The sequence below is a fragment of the Bombyx mori genome, chromosome 27, assembly GCF_030269925.1.
Source record: "Bombyx mori chromosome 27, ASM3026992v2".
In the NCBI taxonomy this organism is placed as follows: Eukaryota; Metazoa; Arthropoda; class Insecta; order Lepidoptera; family Bombycidae; genus Bombyx; species Bombyx mori.
Window position 1 is genome coordinate 72267 of NC_085133.1, and position 21248 is coordinate 93514.

The 21248-nt window shown below is 44.9% G+C and overlaps 2 protein-coding genes across 2 annotated transcripts in view; both read right to left on the reverse strand.

The window, feature by feature from the left end:
- Positions 1-633: 633 nt before the first annotated feature.
- On the reverse strand, positions 634-2304 carry LOC101745232 (uncharacterized). Its single transcript, XM_004926573.3, has one exon. The coding sequence runs from the start codon at positions 2114-2116 to the stop codon at positions 674-676; it is 1443 nt and encodes a 480-aa protein (XP_004926630.1). The 5' UTR covers positions 2117-2304; the 3' UTR covers positions 634-673.
- Positions 2305-6961: 4657 nt separating this feature from the next.
- The window catches only part of LOC101735602 (paired box protein Pax-5), a 44503-nt gene continuing 30216 nt past the window's right edge, over positions 6962-21248 (reverse strand). The window contains exons 5-11 of the mRNA XM_062676680.1: positions 14893-14998; positions 14473-14626; positions 13160-13245; positions 12398-12575; positions 9778-9906; positions 8514-8622; positions 6962-7034 (exon numbers count right to left, since the gene is read on the reverse strand). Of these exons, the coding sequence (XP_062532664.1) occupies positions 6962-7034; positions 8514-8622; positions 9778-9906; positions 12398-12575; positions 13160-13245; positions 14473-14626; positions 14893-14998 (835 nt within the window). The remainder of the gene's footprint in view (positions 7035-8513; positions 8623-9777; positions 9907-12397; positions 12576-13159; positions 13246-14472; positions 14627-14892; positions 14999-21248) is intronic.

Sequence of the window (21248 nt, forward strand, 5' to 3'; positions counted from 1 at the left end):
AAGTTCTAAGGTCTCAGTATAGTTACAACGGCTGCCCCACCCTTCAAACCGAAACGCATTACTGCTTCACGGCAGAAATAGGCGGTGCGGTAGTACCTACCCGTGCGGACTCACAAGAGGCCCTACCACCAGTAATTACGCAAATTATAATTTTGCGGGTTTGATTTTTATTACACGATGTTATTCCTTTACCGTGTTAGTCAATCGTGAACATGTGTTAAGTACGTATTTCATTAGAAAAATTGTTACCCGCCTGCGGGATTCGAACACCGGTGCACCGCTACATACGAACGCACCGGACGTCTTATCTTTTAGGCCACGACGACTACAAATTATTCTGAAAGCCGCGTAAAATCTATGGACGGATGTTGTTCGGGACAGTATAGCAGTAACGCTTACTGCTGCAATGTTGTAGCTTACAAAAGTTATTGTCCAATGGACCAGAGCCACAACTCGCTGAGATGCATCAAGAAACACAACGTGATGTTGCTATGGGTCTCACCTCGAATTCTTACAGGAGAACCTTCGACGTACAGACGAGGATGCACGTCACAGCTCTCGTAGGTGTTCAATAGATTATAACTAAAGAAACAATTGTATGGAGGACTGTATTGAACTTCAAATAAACTACAATTGCAGATTTTATAGATATGTTTATTTTCTTTATTTCTTGCTAATCGATAAACCTGTTCATGAAGCCTGCATCATCCTCGGTGTCTGAGGTCTCTAACGACGTACTGGAGAGAGAACCTCTCGAGGGAGGGCCGTTAGAGGACACGATGTCATAGAACATCGAAAACAATGTAGACTTGATGGTCGCGAACACACTTCCCGACGCGGGCATCACGTCCGGCCTCAGCTCGTGCGAGACGTCCCGGGGCGGCGTGGGCACGTCGTGCGGAGAGCTGCGACCTCTCAGCAGAGAACTCATCATAGAGACGCTGGAGCCCACCTTGTCGACGAGCTTCGCACAGACCTCGCCGCCCTCGGGGCCGCTCTCTGGGCCGCTCTCTGAGCACTTCTTGCCCTCTGTCTCCGCTTTTTTGAAAAACTTAAAGCCAGAACTAGTCTCTGCGGGCTTACTTTCTTTGATGATAGTGCAGTCATCAGATTTCGATTTTCTGAATTTTTCAATTTGTTTAGCGCTCTCGGTGGTGATGACGGTCACCGCGTCGTGTGTGGTCTGGTACACTTTACTCACGAAGTCCCCGACCGCCGCCTTGAGTCTGGCCCCCCGGCCCGGCTCGGCGTCGACCGACCCGTCGTCACATTCGTGATGATGGCTGCAAGAGTCGTCTCTGGCGTCGTGGGGCGCAGGCTGTTGTTTGCACTCAGACGACTGCTTCGGGCATTCCTTCGTTCCCAGAAGCCTCGTCACCGAACTCTTCACTAGCTTGGTGATGTTTTCAGCTGATTTATAGAGATCAGCGCAAGATTTCGTAATATTATTTTGGCCGGGAGCAAGGTCGCTTGAGCTTCGAGGACAGTGCTCCTTCACCGGGGCGGCGTTCGCGCACGGTGGCTCCGGAGTACACCTTGAGCACTTTTCTTGAAGAGAGTGAGAGGACTTGTCCTTGTTTTTTCCGGTTTCGATCATGCTAATGATGATGGCACTTGGGTCGATGGAGGTGACGGCGTTCACCTTCCCGGGGCTATTTTTATCGGGACAGCTGTGCTTCGAGCCTTTATCCTCCATCTGCAAGCAATGTTTGTAGTCAGGGAAGTCTTTGACGGCCGAGTGGAGCGCGGCCGCGACCAGCTCGTCCTTGGTCTTGCAGTCCAGCGACGGGTCGGGCTCGAGGTACGGTTCGATGACCTCCTTCTTGTACACGTACCGGTGGGCGCTCACTTCTTTATCACTCTCGCAGTTCTCGTGCTTGTGAACCTCTTGCGATACGGTTTCTTTGACGATAGTGATGGACTTAGGACAGTAGGGATCCTGCTCGACGTGACAGATCTCAAACACGGTGGTGGAGTCCTTGTCCTTGTCCTTGTCAGGGTCCATATGTGTGGAGCTCCGGGATAGACCGGTGCTGCTGGTTTGTGTTCCTTTCTCTACGGCTTTATATATGCTGGTGGTGTCACAGTCTTCGAAGCTCAGATTCTTGGTCGGCATCGTCAGGGTACACGTTCAGGTATAATTTAACATGTTCTCCAATGTTCATGTGCTGTTCATGTGCTAATTATTCTACATATTGCTAATTTATTGTTTCTAAACTTGTAGAACATAATTTATTTATACGACATTTTATAGAATTGTCGATTGACAGTTCCTTGATAGATGACTTTAGACAAATAAAATTGTATTTAAATAAAAAAATTTGCGTTTAAAGAGTTCGTCACAGAACTGAAGTGGTTCTACATATATGTATGTACGTACTCACTCTAATGAAGTAAAGTATGTGACGCGCGGTGGAGATGCAGTAATGCAGCAGGCGTCACGGACAGATGAGGGGTAGGTCGGGCTCGCGCAATGAAACTCTCAACTATAAACTCGTATGCGTTTATTTCGTAGTGGTGCGTTTACCGTAACTTATACAGATATACTTACGAATATACAAATTAAACAAGAGTCATAATTTCATATTAAACTGCCATAAACATATCACTAATCGATCGAGTCGGTCCGCGGCCGCGCCCGGCAGCGACACCTGACTCCTCAATAAATAATACTAAATAAAGAATACAACAGTAGCAGTAGCAGTACGAGTATGCGTCCTTGATTCGATACGACACACACGAGTGTGTACCGTGTGAGTGTACAGGGAGCGTCCGCCCGGGCTGTCGCGTCTCGAGAGGACCCTTCCACTGAACCTTCTACTATAGATCTGGAAGCTGCCCAGTTCTCACATGCGCGACTCAAAGGAATTTGGTATAAAAAGTAAATAAATAAACATATTTCGGCACATGACCCCTGGGAAATATCTCAAGACCAGCGCCAGTGCGGAGGGTGAGTGAGGAGTGTCCGCGGACGCACGCGCGGCCGGGCTTGCTGCTCAGCCGCGGCTGTCCTAGGATAACGAATAGAAGCCCGGCCGCGCTGACGACACTGCACATACACGCGAGGTCCGAACAGGGCAGTAGAGCGTCGGAGCGCGTCCGGAGCGAGCGACGCCGCGCCGCAACTATGTATAATATCATGTCTTTGGCGTTTCTCTAAACTGTATGATTGAAGTCGAGAGTGTACAGAGCTCGCGGGTGGTCCGGTCCACGTCTAGTTTACATATACACATATACACCAACATTGTGCATTCAAATTAAATTAACATAAAATAAAATAATAACGAATGGACGGAAATGATAAGATTGCCAACTAACATAGGTACATAATGAAACAATATCCTAAAGGTATTTGAACATATCTACCTGTATAATAATATATTATGGCATACAGCGATGTAGGACGACGCCGCTATATACTATATATATACACCATCATATGAAACTAAACATTTATATAAAAATATAAAACACAAATAATCTCATAGTAATTTCAGCTCGCAGCGGGTCACGGCGCGTCGCAGAGAGAGCGGCGGTCGTAGCGGATCATGAGTTTAGCATTATTGATCAAAGAATATGAATGAATAATGAAATCACTAAATGGCTCTTTATTATCAGCACGTATGTATGTACACCTGAACAACAACTGTATGTAGGTACATACGTGTGAACCTCACTCGGACAGCCCATTAGTTGTTACGTACAGGCGTGGGAGCGGCAGTGAGTGGCAGTGAGCGGCGGTGAGCTCGACCTCCCTCCCGGTGCGACAACAATACAAACAATACATAAGAGAACAGAGAGCTCATCAAACAAACACTAACGTATGTAGATACAGTAGTAAGAGGAGGGTTGCGCTGCGGACCGTGTCTGTCGAGGCAGGCAACGCCGCTCGACGAATGTCCCGTGAGGTCGTGAGGTCGTGAGGTCGACATTACAATACATTACAGTCAAACTTACAATACATTATTTACATTAGTCTTAGTAAAGTTCACCAACACTTTGGTTCATGCCTTATATTGAACTAAACATATTGAGTATAATCCGTGTGATCGAGGCGCCGAGCGTCTGCAGGCAAGCGACGAGACGACCGCCCCCCCCCCCCCGCACCCCGCACCCCGCCGCGCGGTCAGGCGTCGGCCGCGGCAGCCCCCGCCGCTGCTCTCCGCCGATATCTGTCCAACAAGGAGTAGTGGTCAAACGAGTTCAATCATGAGTCACAAGTGCACACCGGTGTACCACGAGCGTCGGAGCGCGTTACCAATGAGACTTCGAGCTCATACCCCAGAGCAGGTGGTGGCAGGTGGTGGCATTCATCCCGTGATGTCTACAGGTTCCGGGAACCACTTAACACCAAGTACGTCGTGATTTGGTTCACCAATCCAAACAATGAGATATCCACATACAGAACAATTACCCAGGAGACACATCCATTGATCCAGTTCAATCCAGTTGTAAAACTTAAGATCAATTTTCAATTGGGACAAAGTGTTGGAGGAGGGAATCACTTAAATTGAACGCGTTGTAAGTTATCCGCGCCCCGAGGGACTCGCCCTCCGCCCTCCGCTCTGGGCCCTCCCGAGGGAGTGCGCGACTATTGTTGCTGATGCTATTTTTGCAGATTAATTTATAGTTTGTTGTCATTAGTGAAGGGGTGACGTGAGATTCGGTAATCGAGTCGCGCCGGTGGAGAGTGCCCGGCCTGCGCGCCGATGCCTTCGTTACAAACAGTGCTAAGCACTGAAAATTTCGGGAATTAACGAAGTGACACAACATTACTATTTAAAAATGTATTTATTGCTTTTCGAAGTATTCTCCGCGAAATTTGACACATTTTTCCATACGATGGAACCAATCATTGAAGCAAACATTCCATTCGGAAGTTGGGGTCTCCAAAATGGCCGTTTTATAGGCGTCCGTCCACAGCTTCTTCAGGTGATGAAAATCTCTGTCCACGCAATTTATTCTTTATTTTAGGGAAAGTATAGAAATCATTAGGGCTTAGGTCGGGGCTGTACGGCGGATGGTCTAATAATTCTATGTTTTCTTGCTCTAAAAACTCTTTTGTTCTGTGCGCGGTGTGAGAACTCGCATTGTCGTGATGGAGGATGATGCGGCGGTTGCAGTTCTCTTTACGGAGTTCAGAAACGACCTGTGGCAAACAAATGCTAGCATACCATTCTGCATTAACCGTTCTTTGTCCCTCAAGAAGAATAGTCGTAACATGGCCGGTTTTGGAGACAAACGTGGCCACCATTTTTTTTTTGCAACCCTCCGTGAACGTACAATTTTTGTTGGCTTTAACTCATTTTCGAACACCCAAACTCGTGACTGGTTTTTTGTTTCGGGTTCGTAGGCGTATATCCAGGATTCGTCACCTGATACAATGTTGTATACAGCATTTGAGGATCCTGCGTGGAATCTTTCGAGAGTTCTGACGCACCAAGTAACGCGAGCCGCTTTTTGCTCTTCACAGAGCGAATGCGGTATCCATCGGGAAAACAACTTTTTTACACCTAATTGTTCATGCAAGATTGTTTGTATTTGACTCATGCCAATGTCTAAAGTTGCCTGAATTTCGCGGTATGTCACATGTCGATCTTCCTCAATCAGCTTACGCACAGCATCAACGTTTTCTTGGGTGACTGCAGTTTTTGGACGACCTTGACGGGGATCATCACTGAGCTTGACACGTCCACGTTGAAACTCAGCAAACCAGCGATAAATTGTGGTTTTGGATGGGGCTTCATCACCAAATGCAGAAATCATCCGGTCAACACACTGTTTTTGTGTTAAAACACTTCGAAAGTCATAATAAATCATCGCTCTTGAATTTTCCCGAGTCAATTCCATTTTCTCAACGACTAAACAAGTTTGACAAAACCTCGTGACAAGACCGAGAATCTTTTTTTAAATAAATAAATGGTATTCGATTTTTAAAATCAAGGAGTTTTCAATTAAAAAGATTTTAATATGACAGGAACAGTGTAAATATTCAATTCCCGATACTTTTAGTGCAGCCTATGTATGGCTCGCCACTGCAGTCGTGGAGCAGGGCTCCGCTGAAGATTATTAAAAAAAAAGAAAAAGAAAATAGTAGTTAACGAACTTTAAATTCAGTTAATTGAATTTTTTTTTAATTGTAAATTTGTAAGAAAATAAACAGTAGGTATATTATTCTAGATAGAAACCTTTACAATGATCGTAAGTCAATAGAGGTACACCTAGTCCAGCCATACCTAAGTTCTGTTACAAATGAAAATGTATTTATTTTAATGAAGTAATGTAATATCATTAAAATGTATATCTACATATTTATTAAAGTCTCAGCAAAACATATTCTTTTCGAAATGGCCACTTTTGGCTTTTATACACGCCTATTATAATCTGTTTGGCCACGAATCTATGGACTTACGCACTATTTCCAACAGAAATTTCGCCACCGCTTGCTCCAAAGTTTTTTAAGAGACTCCATGTCGCCGTGTCGTTTAGAGTAGGCCATGCCCTCTAAAACTGATCATAATTTGAAGTCTAAAGGATTGAGGTCTGGGCTAGATGAGGGCCAGTATTCAGCTCTTATAAAGTCCCTCCGGACGTTGGTTTCATTTGGTTTGGTATATTTTTAAAAAGCGTATTGCTGAGAAGTTTCACAACATGATCCAAGACTGTAGGTATACACTTTGGCTGAAGTTTTCCCCCCTTTTTCACAAAAATGTAGTTTTGTGTCTTAACACGCCCCACCAAACCATCACTGACACAGGATGATGAGCACGTTGTACCTTTCCGACCACTTAATCAAGTTCTTTAGAACTGTGAGCGTACGCTTTATCATTTGACTTATTGTAGTGTTCTTTAACCGTGAAAATTTTTTCATCGGTAAAGAGGATATTTCTGTGCCTTTCACCTGCGTATCGCGACAGAAGGCGTTTTGATCGATCCACTCTCTTTAATTGTAAAGATTGATTTAAGGCATGTCCTGTACATCGGATAGAGTCCTAGCGGGAATCTTCATTTCTCGCGATATGATTTTTTGCTCCCTAATGGGGTTTTGACGAATTCTGGCTTTAACAGCATTAACAGCCTTTGTAGTTCTAACAGCACGCGGCCGCCCCGACCTTTTCTGGTCTTCGACAGACGAAGTATTTTTGTATCTATTGATAGTATGATATACGAACATATGGCTGATACCAAGCTTTTGAAGTGTCTGGAATATGACCGACGGCTCCATACCCACTTTGTGCAAAGCGATCACTGCAATTATATTTTCTTTAACACCCCATTCCATGTTGTAATTTGATAATAAACACGTAAAAATATGTGAAATGGCGCAAAATCGAAAGAAGTTTTTATAATAATATACCTATGTGTTCCAAATTCAAAATAATTTAAAAGTTGAAAAAAAGAAAAGTTTTTATGTAAGTACATATGTATTTATGGCCAGACTAGTTAAATACAGATGTATGTGTCGACGAGTAAAGGCTATATGATATGCATTAGATTGAGTATATCGCTTTGATGTACCCCTTCTCCTTGTCCTCCTCCAGGGAGTGCCGGGATCACGCGCCCTGAGATGGCAGGATCAATGTGGGATCCTCAGTGTCACTCGTTGTTCGTACCATTTATTACCGCACAATATTATACAACTAAAATTGCCATAGAAGTTTATTGGAATTTGGGTCGCATTTTCTAGTAATTGCAACTTGTAGCGATACATATCGGCAGCTGAACACTTGTTCCTGACAGACCGACAGCAGCATGGAGTGCGTCGCTCTACTGGCGGCAGACTCGCCTATAAACTCTCATCAAAACTGAGCCGACATCATAGGACATCTCAAACTTACTGCCGAATGTTAAGTAGTGCTCAGTTGTGCTCACCTATCACATCTCATAATAAGGCTGCACTGGCTCGTGAATGAGGATCGTGGTGAGGCTTTCAATTGTTGTTGTTTGGAATGAAAGCAAAAGGTATCGAAGGTGAAACGGTTCCCTAGGGAGGGCCGCGCACGCTCGGAAGCTGCGGGTGATTAACTGTTACAGATTTATATATCGTCAGAGGCTATTAGTCTGCGAGCGGTCGTCAGCCCGACCGACAGTAAGTGGTGCGCGGTCGTGTAATGTGCGATGCGGTCCAAGCCTTCAGGAGCCAACGATTAACTGTTGAATGTCGACTGATGTAGAGCTCCTCGCTTGATTTATTTGTCTGTTCGTTTTAATTACTCCGTCTCTACATCTGTACGCTTGCAGTCTACGTGCGTTTGGTTTTGTTAAATTTGGCAGAAGTGGTGAATTTGTCCAATCGATTATTCAAATCACTTTAATATCAGTTTAAAAAGGTGTAGGTATAATTTCTCTATAAATATAGAGCGATGCAGCTATTTCTATATCGAAGTTTACATCAAATGTAAACTATTTTTTTCAAATTCACAAATTTACAGTAATTCCCTAATATTTATGTACATTAGTAGTAGTAGTAGTAGTAGTAGTAGTAGTAGAGAGTAAGTCTGAAAGGGACTCACCACTTGGAGAGCAGGCCCGTGGCGGTGGAGTGTGAGTAGGGTCCTCCGTAGGGCGAGTACTGTGAGTACGGAGCAGCATACGCGTACTCACTCGCCAGCGTCGTGCTGCCTGCAACCGACAACATTGCCAAGAGTTACGCCGCCGCATTAGTTATACACAATGCGTAGCGCCTATATTTAGTTGTATGAGACACTGAAAATGTGTATTTACTTATAAAAGTAAGAAGGGAATATTGTCGACGGAATGGCGTCGTAATGTTTATGAACGATCATAACATGTGCGTCTCAGATTAGAGCGACTCGTGGATAATGTAATCATCACACGCGCGCCCCTCCCACAAGACTTAACGAGCTTTATACGCGTAACCACTGAACAACACCCCTCCCCCCGCCGGCCCGCGCCCCTCTACATCTGTACGGAGCGACGTCACAATGTACCGACACTTTAATATTTATAAGCTCGCAAGCCTACAAACCTGTTTGAAGTACTCAGAAGCACTTCTGTCGCATCACAGGCTCGTGTCGCGGTTCGTTACTCGCCACAGACAAAGCCCGTATGATTCCGAACCTCCCCCACCCCTCACAAATTATTTGCATAGATCCCCGAATGAGCTATTAAAGACGTCTGCCTCCACCCCATCCCCTCCAGCCGCTCGGGATAAGCAGATTGCGGTAGATTAAAGACCGAAAGCATAAATAGAAGCGGCACGGTGCGGCACGGTGGTCCGCGAGCGGCGGGGTGCTGCGGGGTGGTGCAGGGTGCCGCGGGGTGCTCCGCCGCGCCGTACTGGAGCCTCCCTTTGATATGCACAAGTGCTAAAGCTCCGCCGAGTCCCGCAACGTACTTTATGATGTTATAAACTGTAGAGCGAACCCCGGATCGACGAGAAAATTACATTTCTCCGAGAGTGTCTGCGGGTGTCCGCGGGTGTCTGCGGGTGTCTGTGGGTGTCTCTGAGCGGCGCCGAGAGGCTACGAGCGGCGGTGGGTGGTGCTCGAAAGCTTTTTCACTTTTTATTAGTTGATTGTTCAAGTGTTTGAGAGAGCGGCCACTTTTGTTTTATCTTCCATTCTCTTATTTCTGTGCGTCGAGTTTTATTGGTTCTTAACTTGTGAACTGAGGATGCGGGGATTAAGTTTCTTTGGTCCATTTATCTTCGCGGGTTCTTGGAGTTTAAGCGGCGCTGTATTATTTGTCTTTTCAGAATGGAGGTGGTAAGTGACGCACAGTGTAGCGCGGATAGAATGACCGTTTCATACTGACCGTCGTAGTGCGCGTAGGGCGGGTAGGGCGGCGCCGGCGGCTGCAGCACCACCAGAGCGGCGGCGTCGGGGCTGGCGGCCGCGGAGGGAGGCTCCGCGCCGCCGGTGGAGCCTCCGGACTCATTCGTCGCTGTGGAATAACAAGCGCTCACAGCTCGTGTTCAAACAGACTGCCCTTTGATAGTTCACACAGCGTCGGGCGCGACCTGTTTCCTTGTGTTACGTGCAGCTAAGACTGACATACATACTTATATACATTTAATAACATACTTATATATAGTTAGATGATAAAGTAAGACCAGACCAAGAGTAAATAAATCTGTTCATCGCACGAATGTTTGTCCGATGTGGGAATCGAACACACGTCCCCGGGCGCAACAGTCAGGGCCGCTAACTACTTCACCACCGAGTGAGTTCAGTATGTCGTGTTTGCATGGTGTGGGTTCCGTACCGTAGAGAATAGACTAAGGTAGGTAAACCTGGGACCAGTTGGTGCACTGGAGGCGATTATGGACCACTCATCGGGTGGAACCATCCTGGGATGATTTCTCATTATTTACAAATAACTTGTTTATCGTTAATTTGAAGTTATAACCGCATTTCGTGAAAGCAGCCTGTAAACATTTTGCGAAGTAGACGTTCGATCGACCCGAGTGAGACAACGCTACAATGACACGTACAGCGCACGTATCAAATCAATTCGTTTTGGTTGCTATTAAATGTACTTGATCCAACTGTACAGCGTAACGAAACGACTCTACAGGTACATCATTCATAATTGTTTTGATATGATGTTCTGTTCACCAGATTGGTGAGATAGGTTGAATCATCATTTCACGATGTCAGACCCTCTCCCTACAGAAAATAGGTAAGAAAAAAAAATCACCAATAAATTCGTATTCCCATTCAAAAACGAGAACATGAAGAGAATCTAAATGCTTGAATGTTGTTAACGAGAGCGCGCACGCGGGGGAAGCTAGTCAGAGTCTCTATGTGAGAACGCGCTAGTGCACGTGTGAGAGAGAGGCTGCGGGGCTCAGGCCGTGTCTCGTTACAGCGAGCTCGTGTTACTGGGAGAGCGCGAGTTCACATGCAGGATGTGGTCGCCTCGAACAACTCTACACGACTCTACACAATTACTATTGTCTATTATGCTTTCTGCACTAGTTAATAATAATTATGCTCTTCAGTATACTTCAACTGTAACAATATATATTTTCGTTTTAAGTTCTCTATAGATTTCCGAAGTAATTATTTCAGCACGGGCTCTCTACCATTCGGTACTATTCAGAAACTATACTCGGCATTCATAAGCTGATAAGTCATTATAGAATAATGGTTTGCGTGTTGTGTGGTTACAGTGGAGTGCGGCCGGTACGCGCGGCGCGGTCTGCTGCCTGTGTACAGTTACTGCAGGCGCGGGTCGCGGGCCACATCCAGGCGGGACGCGACCGCGGAGCCGCTATCTCGTCACGAACCGCGACCCGCTTACGAGTTCGTCTGTTTACTTCATCAATGCGATGGCTGTTGCATGTCTAAATCGAAATCACGAGCTGGGTCTGTTTATCTTCATGTGATTTAGCTATTACAGCAGAGCTCCTTGACGTGGTTTGCGGGATGAGTTGACTAAGAGAAGGGAAGTCATCACGTTGGGAAAGATGCGTTATGCCACCGCCTTGCGACTTTCTCTCTCCCTCTTTGTCTCACTCTGTTTATCTATACTAATATTATAAAGCAGAAGTGTTTGTTTGTTTGAACGCGCTAATCTCAAGAACTAGGTACTGGTCCGATTTGAACAATTATTTAAATGTCAGATATTTCATTTATCGAGGAAGGCTATAGGCTATATAACATCACGCTAAGACCCATTCTAAACGGAGCACCAATAAATAATGTTTCAAAAACGGGGTTTTTTCCCTTTTGAGAGCTTCTACTGCATGCACTGCGGAACCGGTTAAAGTTTCGCTAAAATATTGTAAAACAAAATTAAAATTGTTCCCCTTTAAAAGCCCTAAAAAAAGTTTGCGGCAGCAAATGTCTATATTTTAAAGTTGGCTCACTATAACGATTTATATTTTAACCAAATTTGTTCTAAAATAAAGCATTATTTGTGAATGTTTGTTATGAAGATATTCCCTATCCAAATAAATACGTTATTCATTACAAGTTTTTTACTTTAAAGAAATTTCCCCTCGCTTGATTTTAATGGGTATCTCGGTACCCATCATGGGGCATGAGGTCGAGATGTTAACAACTTTATATACTGCCTGCCCAACCAACCAACCAACCAAGCTGGAACCCTGAAACTATCTATCCGAATGCTCCTACCACTGGTAGCTGCCAACTGATGATCGCAATATGCTGGTGCCGTGTTCAAAGGAAGTTGCTGCCAATTCTTCTATGTTTTCTTCATTCGTTTACATCAGAGGGCAAACATAATACTTACTTATACTACTCGTACTAGATATTAACCATCATAGTGTCAAAAGTGACCGATGTTTGTTTTAAAATAAAGTATTTTTTGGAAAAGACAAAAATGCCAAAATTTGCGTCAAACCAAACATTTTCTTAATTAGTAATGAGTGGATCTGTGGATGCTGGGCATGTAGTGTGGTTGTTACCTGCGTGGTGCGCGAGGTGCGCGGGGTGTGCGGGGTGCGCGGGGTGCGCGGGGTGCGCGGCGGGGGGCGCGTGCTCGTACGGCTCGAACAGCTCGGGGTAGTAGCCGCCCGCGCCCCCGGACAGCTCCGACAGCAGCTTGTACTCGTCCTTCAGGCTCCACTTGGACGACGACCAGAGCTGCAACACGCGCACATGTACTCGCCTACCGAGACCTCACCTAACGACATCGCCGCGACCTCCATTATGTAAGTTTGTTCATTTCAAGTATTACAGTAGGTATGGCTGCACGTATGTACCTATGTACATATTCAGGTGTGCGGTCCCAATAAGTAAGGTATAATGGCATCCGGATGTGACGTCATTAGCACCCGACCGCCGCCATTTGTAACAACAAGATTGCGACTGAATTTACGCAGCTATTCACGGCGGGCTACGACTGATCTGAACCGGGCCGAGCGGAACTGAGCCGGGCGCTAACGAGGAACTGTTAATTGTAATTGTTTGTACAATGAATCGTGGAGATAAAGCTAATGATTCGTTCAGTTTCGACGCGTTACTTGGTCGGGAACGAGTTTGTGCTATTTCGATTTATTGTACTCACTTCTGTAATAAAACTTATTAACATTATTAACATCTACTGTGTAAATGACAACATGTCATAATAATTAGTATTCAGTTAACTGAATAATTTAATCTGTCGGTACTTGGAGTGTCCCGAGCAGACATAGAAATGAGAGTATTGTAGAGTCGTCTATACTCACGTTGGAGTATATCTGATCTCCGTTGTAGTGTCCTCTCTGTCGCTTGATGTCGTCCTCCGAGTGACTGTTGAAGTCGCGGTTCTCATCTGTAACAAAGGGCGCAGCTGCACGTCACACAACATTCAAGGATTTTAACAAATCTTATTCACGTTTAGTATATTGTTGTACTGTACTGTACTGTACTGTACTGTACTGACGAACGCACGTGGCTGAAGATCAAACAAATTTGGCATTTAGCATTTGAATGAACAATAGATGGTAAATATGTAAGTAATTATAATGTTACATAAGATGGGAAAGTTAAAGAGTGTAAGCTCCTAAGCTCCGGCTCCTAAGCTCCGGCGCTGCTGGAGTTTGTTCTAAATGTGTAAAGTTGTAGGAAGTTATAATGTACGTTTCCGTAAAGTTAATAGATCGGTAGATCCGAACGGACGCGGTCCGCGGGCGCCCCCCACCTCTCCTACCCGGTCTCCCTCCCGCACTCCTGGAGATCACGCGTACAACGCGCACCTCCCGTAGTCTGTGCATCCCCGACCAGTACATAGTCTCCACAAGTGTGGTGTAGTCTCCACCGGTTCAGGGATGTATTGAGACGAACTTGGAGCTTGCGATCATCAGCATGTGGGGGTCGGAAGCTCGAATGGAACCACGGCTGCGTGCTTGTGTACGATATTATAATGATGTATAACGTACAATTATGTTGTGAACGAGTGTTTTTGGTTGCCTGTAAACCGATTTATTGTAGTCTCGATGTGTTAACCTAGATCAACGTTGTGTAGTCCCGGAGTAGCCACGGTCAGCACCGGCCATCAGTTCCTGCATGCTCTACATGCTCTACTGCTTTACATGTCGCCAACACTATCGATGTGTAGTATTCGGTACCCAAGGTACGAGTCGTGAGGGTAGGTCTCGACGACTCGCCTATAGTGTGTATACATTGGGGGTAGAGACTTTAAACAGTAGTTTGCTAAAATGTTCATTTGAAAAACAGAAATTTTTTATCGACAGTTTATTACTATCTTTAGTCACTTAACTTCTGTATGTCGATTTTAATCTTCCAAAAACCTTTAATTACTTTCCTACAGTTCTGACAGATAATATTATACTGACATAATATATATTCTTGTTCTATGATAATTTCAGAGTACGAATCTTTAGAAATAAGAACATGGAGGTGCGCGCTTTGGATACAAATGTACGATCTTCCTCCGATCGGAAGCCCTTGATGTGAGATTATTGCTTATAACATAACATATCGATGTGATGTTTAGCGCAGTCCGTGTGTGTGTGCTGAGTGAGGGTGCGGCACTGACCCTGGTCCTCGTGGCGCTTCCGCTTGAGTGCGGGAGGTGCGGCGGGCGCGGGGGGCAGCGCGTCCACGTGCTCGATGCCCAGGATGCCGTTGATGCTGTAGCTGGCGGGCGGCTCCCCGGTCCCGGCGCCGCCGCTGCCCGCGTGCGTTATCACCTGCGCATACGGAGGAGGCTCGGGATTATTTCTTGTCTCGTGAATATATCATTATATATAATAATATAAAAACATATTATTATATATAATGCAGTGGAACATTGGTCAAAAACTGAATTGATGATAGCCAATGAGCTGTGTTGGCATAGAGCGGCATAGTTGGACACTAGTGGTGGGTTAAGACTCCGTACGGCTTCACTTATATATGTGTATAGCCCAGCAAGCTGTCCGACATGCTGCGCGGCCTAAACGTGGGCGACACTCACAGAGACGACGCTGCCCTGCGCGGAGGAGATCTCCTGCTCCTGCTGTTGCTGCTGCTGCTGGTTGTGCGCGTGCTTCGCCTTCTCCGCGGCCTTGTTGCGGACGATCCTGCGGACAACGTCTCCTTAGTACTCCTTCTCAATTATTATAAAAATAAAAATATTACATGTGAAGTTTGGTCCTTTGTTCTTAAAAAAGAACTACCTAACGATTTCTGACTTAGTAACGACAACGAGCAACAGGTGGCGCGCGAGTCATTTCAATAATCGCTTAGATCCAGTGATCCGGAAAAATGTGCAACCAAAATTTTAAGAAATAAATCTTATGATAAAAAAAATTGGTTCAATTATTTCTTGAATATTGTTGATGAGGATATCGGCCACGGTGGTACACAATGAGAGTCCTGGATGGAGTCGCGTGCGAGGAGACGCTGCGGTCCCGGAGCGAGACTAATCGCGGCGTCGCGTCGCCGTCGCTCAGTCTAGTGCAGAAGGATGTCGGGTCGCGTGTCGGTCGCGGGCCGGTCCCGGGCCGGGGAAACGTTCTTTATTGATGAGTTTACAGTTTTTTTAGGGTCCTAGTAATGGATTATTCATGTCATTGCCTCTAATTGAGTAATTCTCTGACGATATGAATCGTGGCTGCTAACTAACTGAGAAAATAACCAAGGACCGCTTCACACTCTGCTCGTGAACCACTCGATCTGATTTCGGTCACCGTGCCGGCACTGAACCCGGGCCGGGTATGGGCGCGGCGGGGCGGGGGCGGGGGCGGGGGCGGGTGACAGTTAATTCCCCGGCATGATGTATGGGCGGCGCCGCGTCCTCGCGACGAACTATCGTCGGAGCGCTCACACTTGACATATGCAAAAATTGTTTCGTAAACTTATCAAAGGTCGCATTACACCGTAATAGAGTAATCAGTCGGCCCCTGCGCCACCCTCGCGTGTGATTGATGGACTGGGTTTTTGAAAATAAATGTGATTCTGTACTCGCGGGGGACCGGCGGAACTCTTCATATCAATGTTCTGACAATGAGAAACATAGTTTGTTGCAAATATTCTATTAAAGTTGTCTTTCAATATATTCATTATTTAAAAAGACGAAAGCTAGGAGCGGATATAGCGTGCTGTATTACGGGCGGTCGCGGGAGACTTCGGGGCTATATTATTATAGCAGTCCATCATGTCGAGCTTCCGGTATTCGTCGGCATTATTCGGCAAAAATGCAAAATTCCCGGCAACAATCCGCGAAGAGCTCGGTTATGATATCCGTTTCCGGCGGGAAGGGTTACCGGGTCCCGCGCTCTGCTCCGGCGGTACAAGGTTCGAGTCTGACGGCGACCACTCTACTTGATAAATTGCGCCTGAATTTATTACATTTATTACATTTATTTATACTTTATGGGAAAGTGAATTACCCACGGAAAAAAATATTTGTTGTGTTTCTATTGTTAGGAGATGTTGGTAGCGCGGAACTAAAATGTATTTAAGGTAGGTTATGTTTCGACTAACGCAATGACTAGAGACTAGGGCGATGCTTCAATACATAACGGCATCAGTATAACAAGGAAGTGTTCCGTCTGTGTCACCGGTGTAAAGCTAATCTCAGCTCGTATAGTGTGTGTAGGTCCCGCGGTGCGAGGCCGGCGCACCCGGCGGCGGCACGGCACTGGAGGCCGGGGCTCCGAAACATTTCCCCTCTAATAATATAATCGAACCTAACTTATAATTCGCTCAGACAAATGATTCAGTGTGCGTGTGCGTGTGTGTGCGCGGCGTGTGCCTGTGTGCGAGCAGGGTGGACAGAGTTATGGCTTCAATTACGGCGGCGTCGACTCGATTAAAATATCTTGACAGCGCGCCGCTCAGAGCTTTTTTATTTCGCAGCCACTTTACTGTTATTGTTCGGTTTGCGCTGAGCTTTTATTTTCAAGTTTAATTTACATTTTGATGAGATATATCGCGGGCGCACTTATAAATATAATAAAATGGTGTCACAGCGCTATTACTGTCATTTGATGATTTAATTTTAATATCGTCGGTCAGGGTGCGGGGCGGCACAACCCTGCTGGTGACGCACGGGGTGATGAGGCGGCTGGTGCTACGTACAATTGCCACGTATTACTCGTAAAACAATCAACATTAAATATTTGGTAGGCGCGTGCATCACAAGTGTAATGGCTCTACAATGACTGACCGTGAGAGTAAGCTCGATGTAAGCACGAGTGAGATCGACTCTAAGCGTTGTATTTTCTAAGTGTGTTACCCGAAGTTCTCACTTCCAGTCAAATAGGTTTCTATTTGGTCGTCATGCGACCACATTTGCGAGTTCCGCAACAGACACGTGCTGGTCACGTGTCGGACACGTGTACGAGATGGCCTCCCCAGCGAGCTTACTCTGGAATGAGCTTAAAATTAACTTTTCGTGCTTTGGTATTTTTCACATTGGAACACAGTCCATTTGATGATTTAGAAACATGACTTCAATTTGTGGCGTTAACGTTGGATGAGTTTTCCGAATTGGCTCTTCAGAGCTTGTATATAAGTTCCAAAACTTATATCTCAAGGTGGGTGGCGTATTTACGTTGTTGATTTCTATGGGCTCGTCCACCCATCTACGCAATAAAAAAATATATTTACAAGTTCTGAAGAGCTTTTGGGGTCTTAAGTATAGTTACGACGACTGCTCCACCCTTCAAACCGAAACGCGTTATTGCTTCACGGCAGAAATAGGTAGGGCGGTGGTACCTGCCCGTGCGTACTCACTAGAGGTCCTACCACCAGTAAATGCAAATGTATATACAAAGCTGTCTTGAAAAGCTGTTAGCAAAATTCAGGCAAATATCTTGTGGTGAATGTCTGAATGATGATAAAAGGAATATTCTCGAATAGTTTTTCACAGCACTCCCCACGTCATATATGATACAAAAGGTGAAGTTCTTTCGTAGATCCAGAGAGTGCGAAGAATCCGCGAGAACGAGATTATCGATAATTCGGACGGTTCTCGGTAATAGCTGGTGATTGGTGATTGGGAACTCCTGCGCCTAGAGCGGTACTCTGAGTGAGGATAAGCTTATGTAGAATTTCGCTCCCTTGAGGAGTCCCAGCTACCTTACCGACGTACCACGGTGGAGCTGCTACCTACTGTTGACTACAAGCTTCGGTTCGGCTTCAAGTAGCACATAACGGTAAGCTAATTAGGAATTAGTTTAAAGCCGAGTGCGGCACGTCAGATAGAATTGAGACATTGACACCGGTAAGCTCTAGAATAGTGTAGAAGTGAATGGTTTTAGTTGTACCTACATATTGAGCTGCAATTTCTTGTCGAGTAGAATATCGATTACATCGAGTGGAGCCGCGGGGCCCGCGACCCGACGCAATTAACCGCTCAACTATATTCTGATCTAATCTATTCACTAAACCGTAAATAAAGAGAGATACGTCGCTTATTAGCAATAATAACGTTTGCGGTCCACCACTCGAGCTCAAGTGTTGCCAGCTCACACAAATCCACGCATCTAATTACGCGTGTTATCCGATTAGATAACACAAGTAGACAGACTCTGTGCTTATTACTACCGAGCCGCGTGTCGACCGCTTATCATCGAATGTTACCGGTTATTAGTTTTAGGGTGAGCGCTATCAGATGCTCGCCGTTATTTGATAATTGCCAGGAAATTGTTCGTCACCGATAAGATATAATCATGATCATTGCGTAGCGCGGGGGAGGGGGGTTTGCTGTCGTCACGACTGCAGTCTGGACGTGATGAGACCTGCTAATTAAGTCTTCAGCTTGCATAAGAAATATTGAATTACAAGACAAGTACAGTTTGAGATCTGGATGAGAGTGATGCGCGGCGAGGCGACCGTAACGGCTTCCCTCCATGGCCGCCGACCTCAGAACGAGAATCATTACGATAATCGAGATATCATGTTTAGATCGACGATAGAATGGTTGGTTTATATTCAGTTTTATTGTCGAGAAATAATAATCGAATGGTTCAGGTCGGGAAGTCCGGCGCAAGAGAAGCACGTGTCTCTACTTCCGGAGCCGCCATCTTGGCTCCCGCTCGCATCACTTCCGGTGAGAGCGTTTCGTTCCGACACGCAACCCCTTGCGGGGCCATCGAGTTGGCGAATACTTCATCTTATTGTTGTATTATATACATAGTAGTATTTCATTAGTGGCGGTGGGAGGATTGTGATCCTGCACGGATAGGTATTTCTGGTCTGCCTCTTTATACCGGGAAGACAACGTGCATTGTGGTTTTAAAGTTCGAACAATAGAACGTTAGAACAAAAAGGAATGAGATTTTGATCTCATGTCTCAGGTTTGGCAACAGCATTCACTTTTCTGATGAGCTCCGAAAAAGCATCCAAAGCAACTAGGCCTTGGCTATCTCGCACCGTCTCCCGCCCTCCTGCTGTACTGGCGGCGATGTAATGAGCCGCTATGTGCGATGTTCAGTTGGCGCACGATCAGAGAGTGCTGGTTGCGTCGTAGTTTTCATGGCTCGAAAGTTAGTCAGTCCTTCGCTCAGCGACGTCTTCCGACTGACTTTGTACGTTACATAAACAGCTTAAGGACAATATTGGAACAAACCGTACCTGTTCCTTGATCACAAATAATATAAGTTTGTGCGTAATACATTTCAGTTGGTTTGAGTGCGAGCTTATTGTCAGAAACTACTTAATACTCACATAGAGAACAATACCGTACTCGACTCTACACTATAATAGAGTGGGGAAGATGATTCTTCTGTCACATTTATGTTTTTATTTTTTCCATAGTATTAAACCATATCATTTAGTTTATTTTATTGGCAGCTTATAAATTTATATCCTTTGTTTTATATATAAATACACCATTATTTTATAACTAGTACAAAAATTTTAAGGACATATTAGGGAAGACATTATTATCATATATGTGACGGAAAAATTTCATAATACCTTTAAATAGCAAAGTTATTATCATTTGTTTATTGTAAAAAATCTCACTGAAATCATGGACATATTACTTTACAAACCATTCATTAGTTCATTGAACTTCATTGATGGTATTCCATCCTACTCATTCGCATTCGTACTGTCGCACTTGTGACGTAGATGGCCTTAGACAATAAAATGAAACAAAAGAACATGTGATGTAGTTACCTACTTTATTTAATTTTCTAAATTCTAACCTCTCCTTCATATTCATCCGGGCCTAGGACCGGCAAAATTACCTTTTTACAATTAATTAAATACATATGTGATTAGAAAACAATAAACAAATATTACAATAAAATAAGGTATTCTGTACTAAAAGAAAAGAGAAATTTTGGCATATTTATGAAGTTAGAATCAGGTGCTATTTACAATAATTATTTACATAGGTATTATTTACTAAACTTACAAGTATTTCAATTGTCCTTCGAAATGTCCGCCACTATTGTTAATACACAGACGGGCTCGTTTCATTAAATTGTTTTTAACGAGAAAAGTACGCTTCTCTGTCTTTTCACTTCTTGAATAGCGTCCAATATGCGCTGTTTTAATCATTCGAGCCTAATTCGCTCGCTTCTGTGCACACGTCTCTTAATTTCACTCCACAAAAAGAAGTCCATGGGCGTTAATTCTTGAGATTTCCTGTAGTGATATGGATGTAATCCAGCCTTATTAATAGTCTTCCAGGCACAGGACTGGCTGATGTTAAACCGTCGATCAGCGTCATTTGTACTCCGCCAGGGATCCTCTTCAAAATACGCTAGTACATCGTCGTACAGATTTTGTGACAACGCTGGTCTTCCTCGTTCTTGACGTACGTAGGTGACCGTGCGTGGAATGAACCGTGATCTAGTAAACGCTGGTAAGCATTTACCAGGTTCGCACATTTGGCTGTCGAGCGTTTGGGTGTCTTCCCTGTACATACGTACAGCTGCACTCGCGTTTTCTCCAATCAAAAAGTACGCACGAAGCATAGCTACATACTCCCGTGATGTGAACTGATAAGCCATCGCGTCAGGGAAAACTTAAACAAACAACTGTTGCAACGAAAAAAAGCATGCGCACACTTCGCATAACAATTTAGCACTGTTTTTTGTCGTTGTTGCGTCGGGGCGCGGCGCGGGCGCAGAGGGACAAGGGGTGGTTGGTGGGCTTCGACTTGAGTTTCCCGGAATTTATCAATGGAGCAGCGCCCCGTAGGTACCCAAACCCTGCCGCACGTACCTACTATCGGTCATTGATTGATTTTTTTTATAATTATTTAGCATTTACCAGTTATTACGTATTTTTGTGGACAGTTTTGAGACTTAGTGTTTTTTATTTTTAACTACACAAATATGATTAGTTAAAGATACTTAGAGCCCAGTT

Coding starts and splice junctions, on each gene's coding strand:
- LOC101745232 (XM_004926573.3), bottom strand. CDS start 2,116: ATGCCGACCAAGAATCTGAGCTTCGAAGACTGTGACACCACCAGCATA.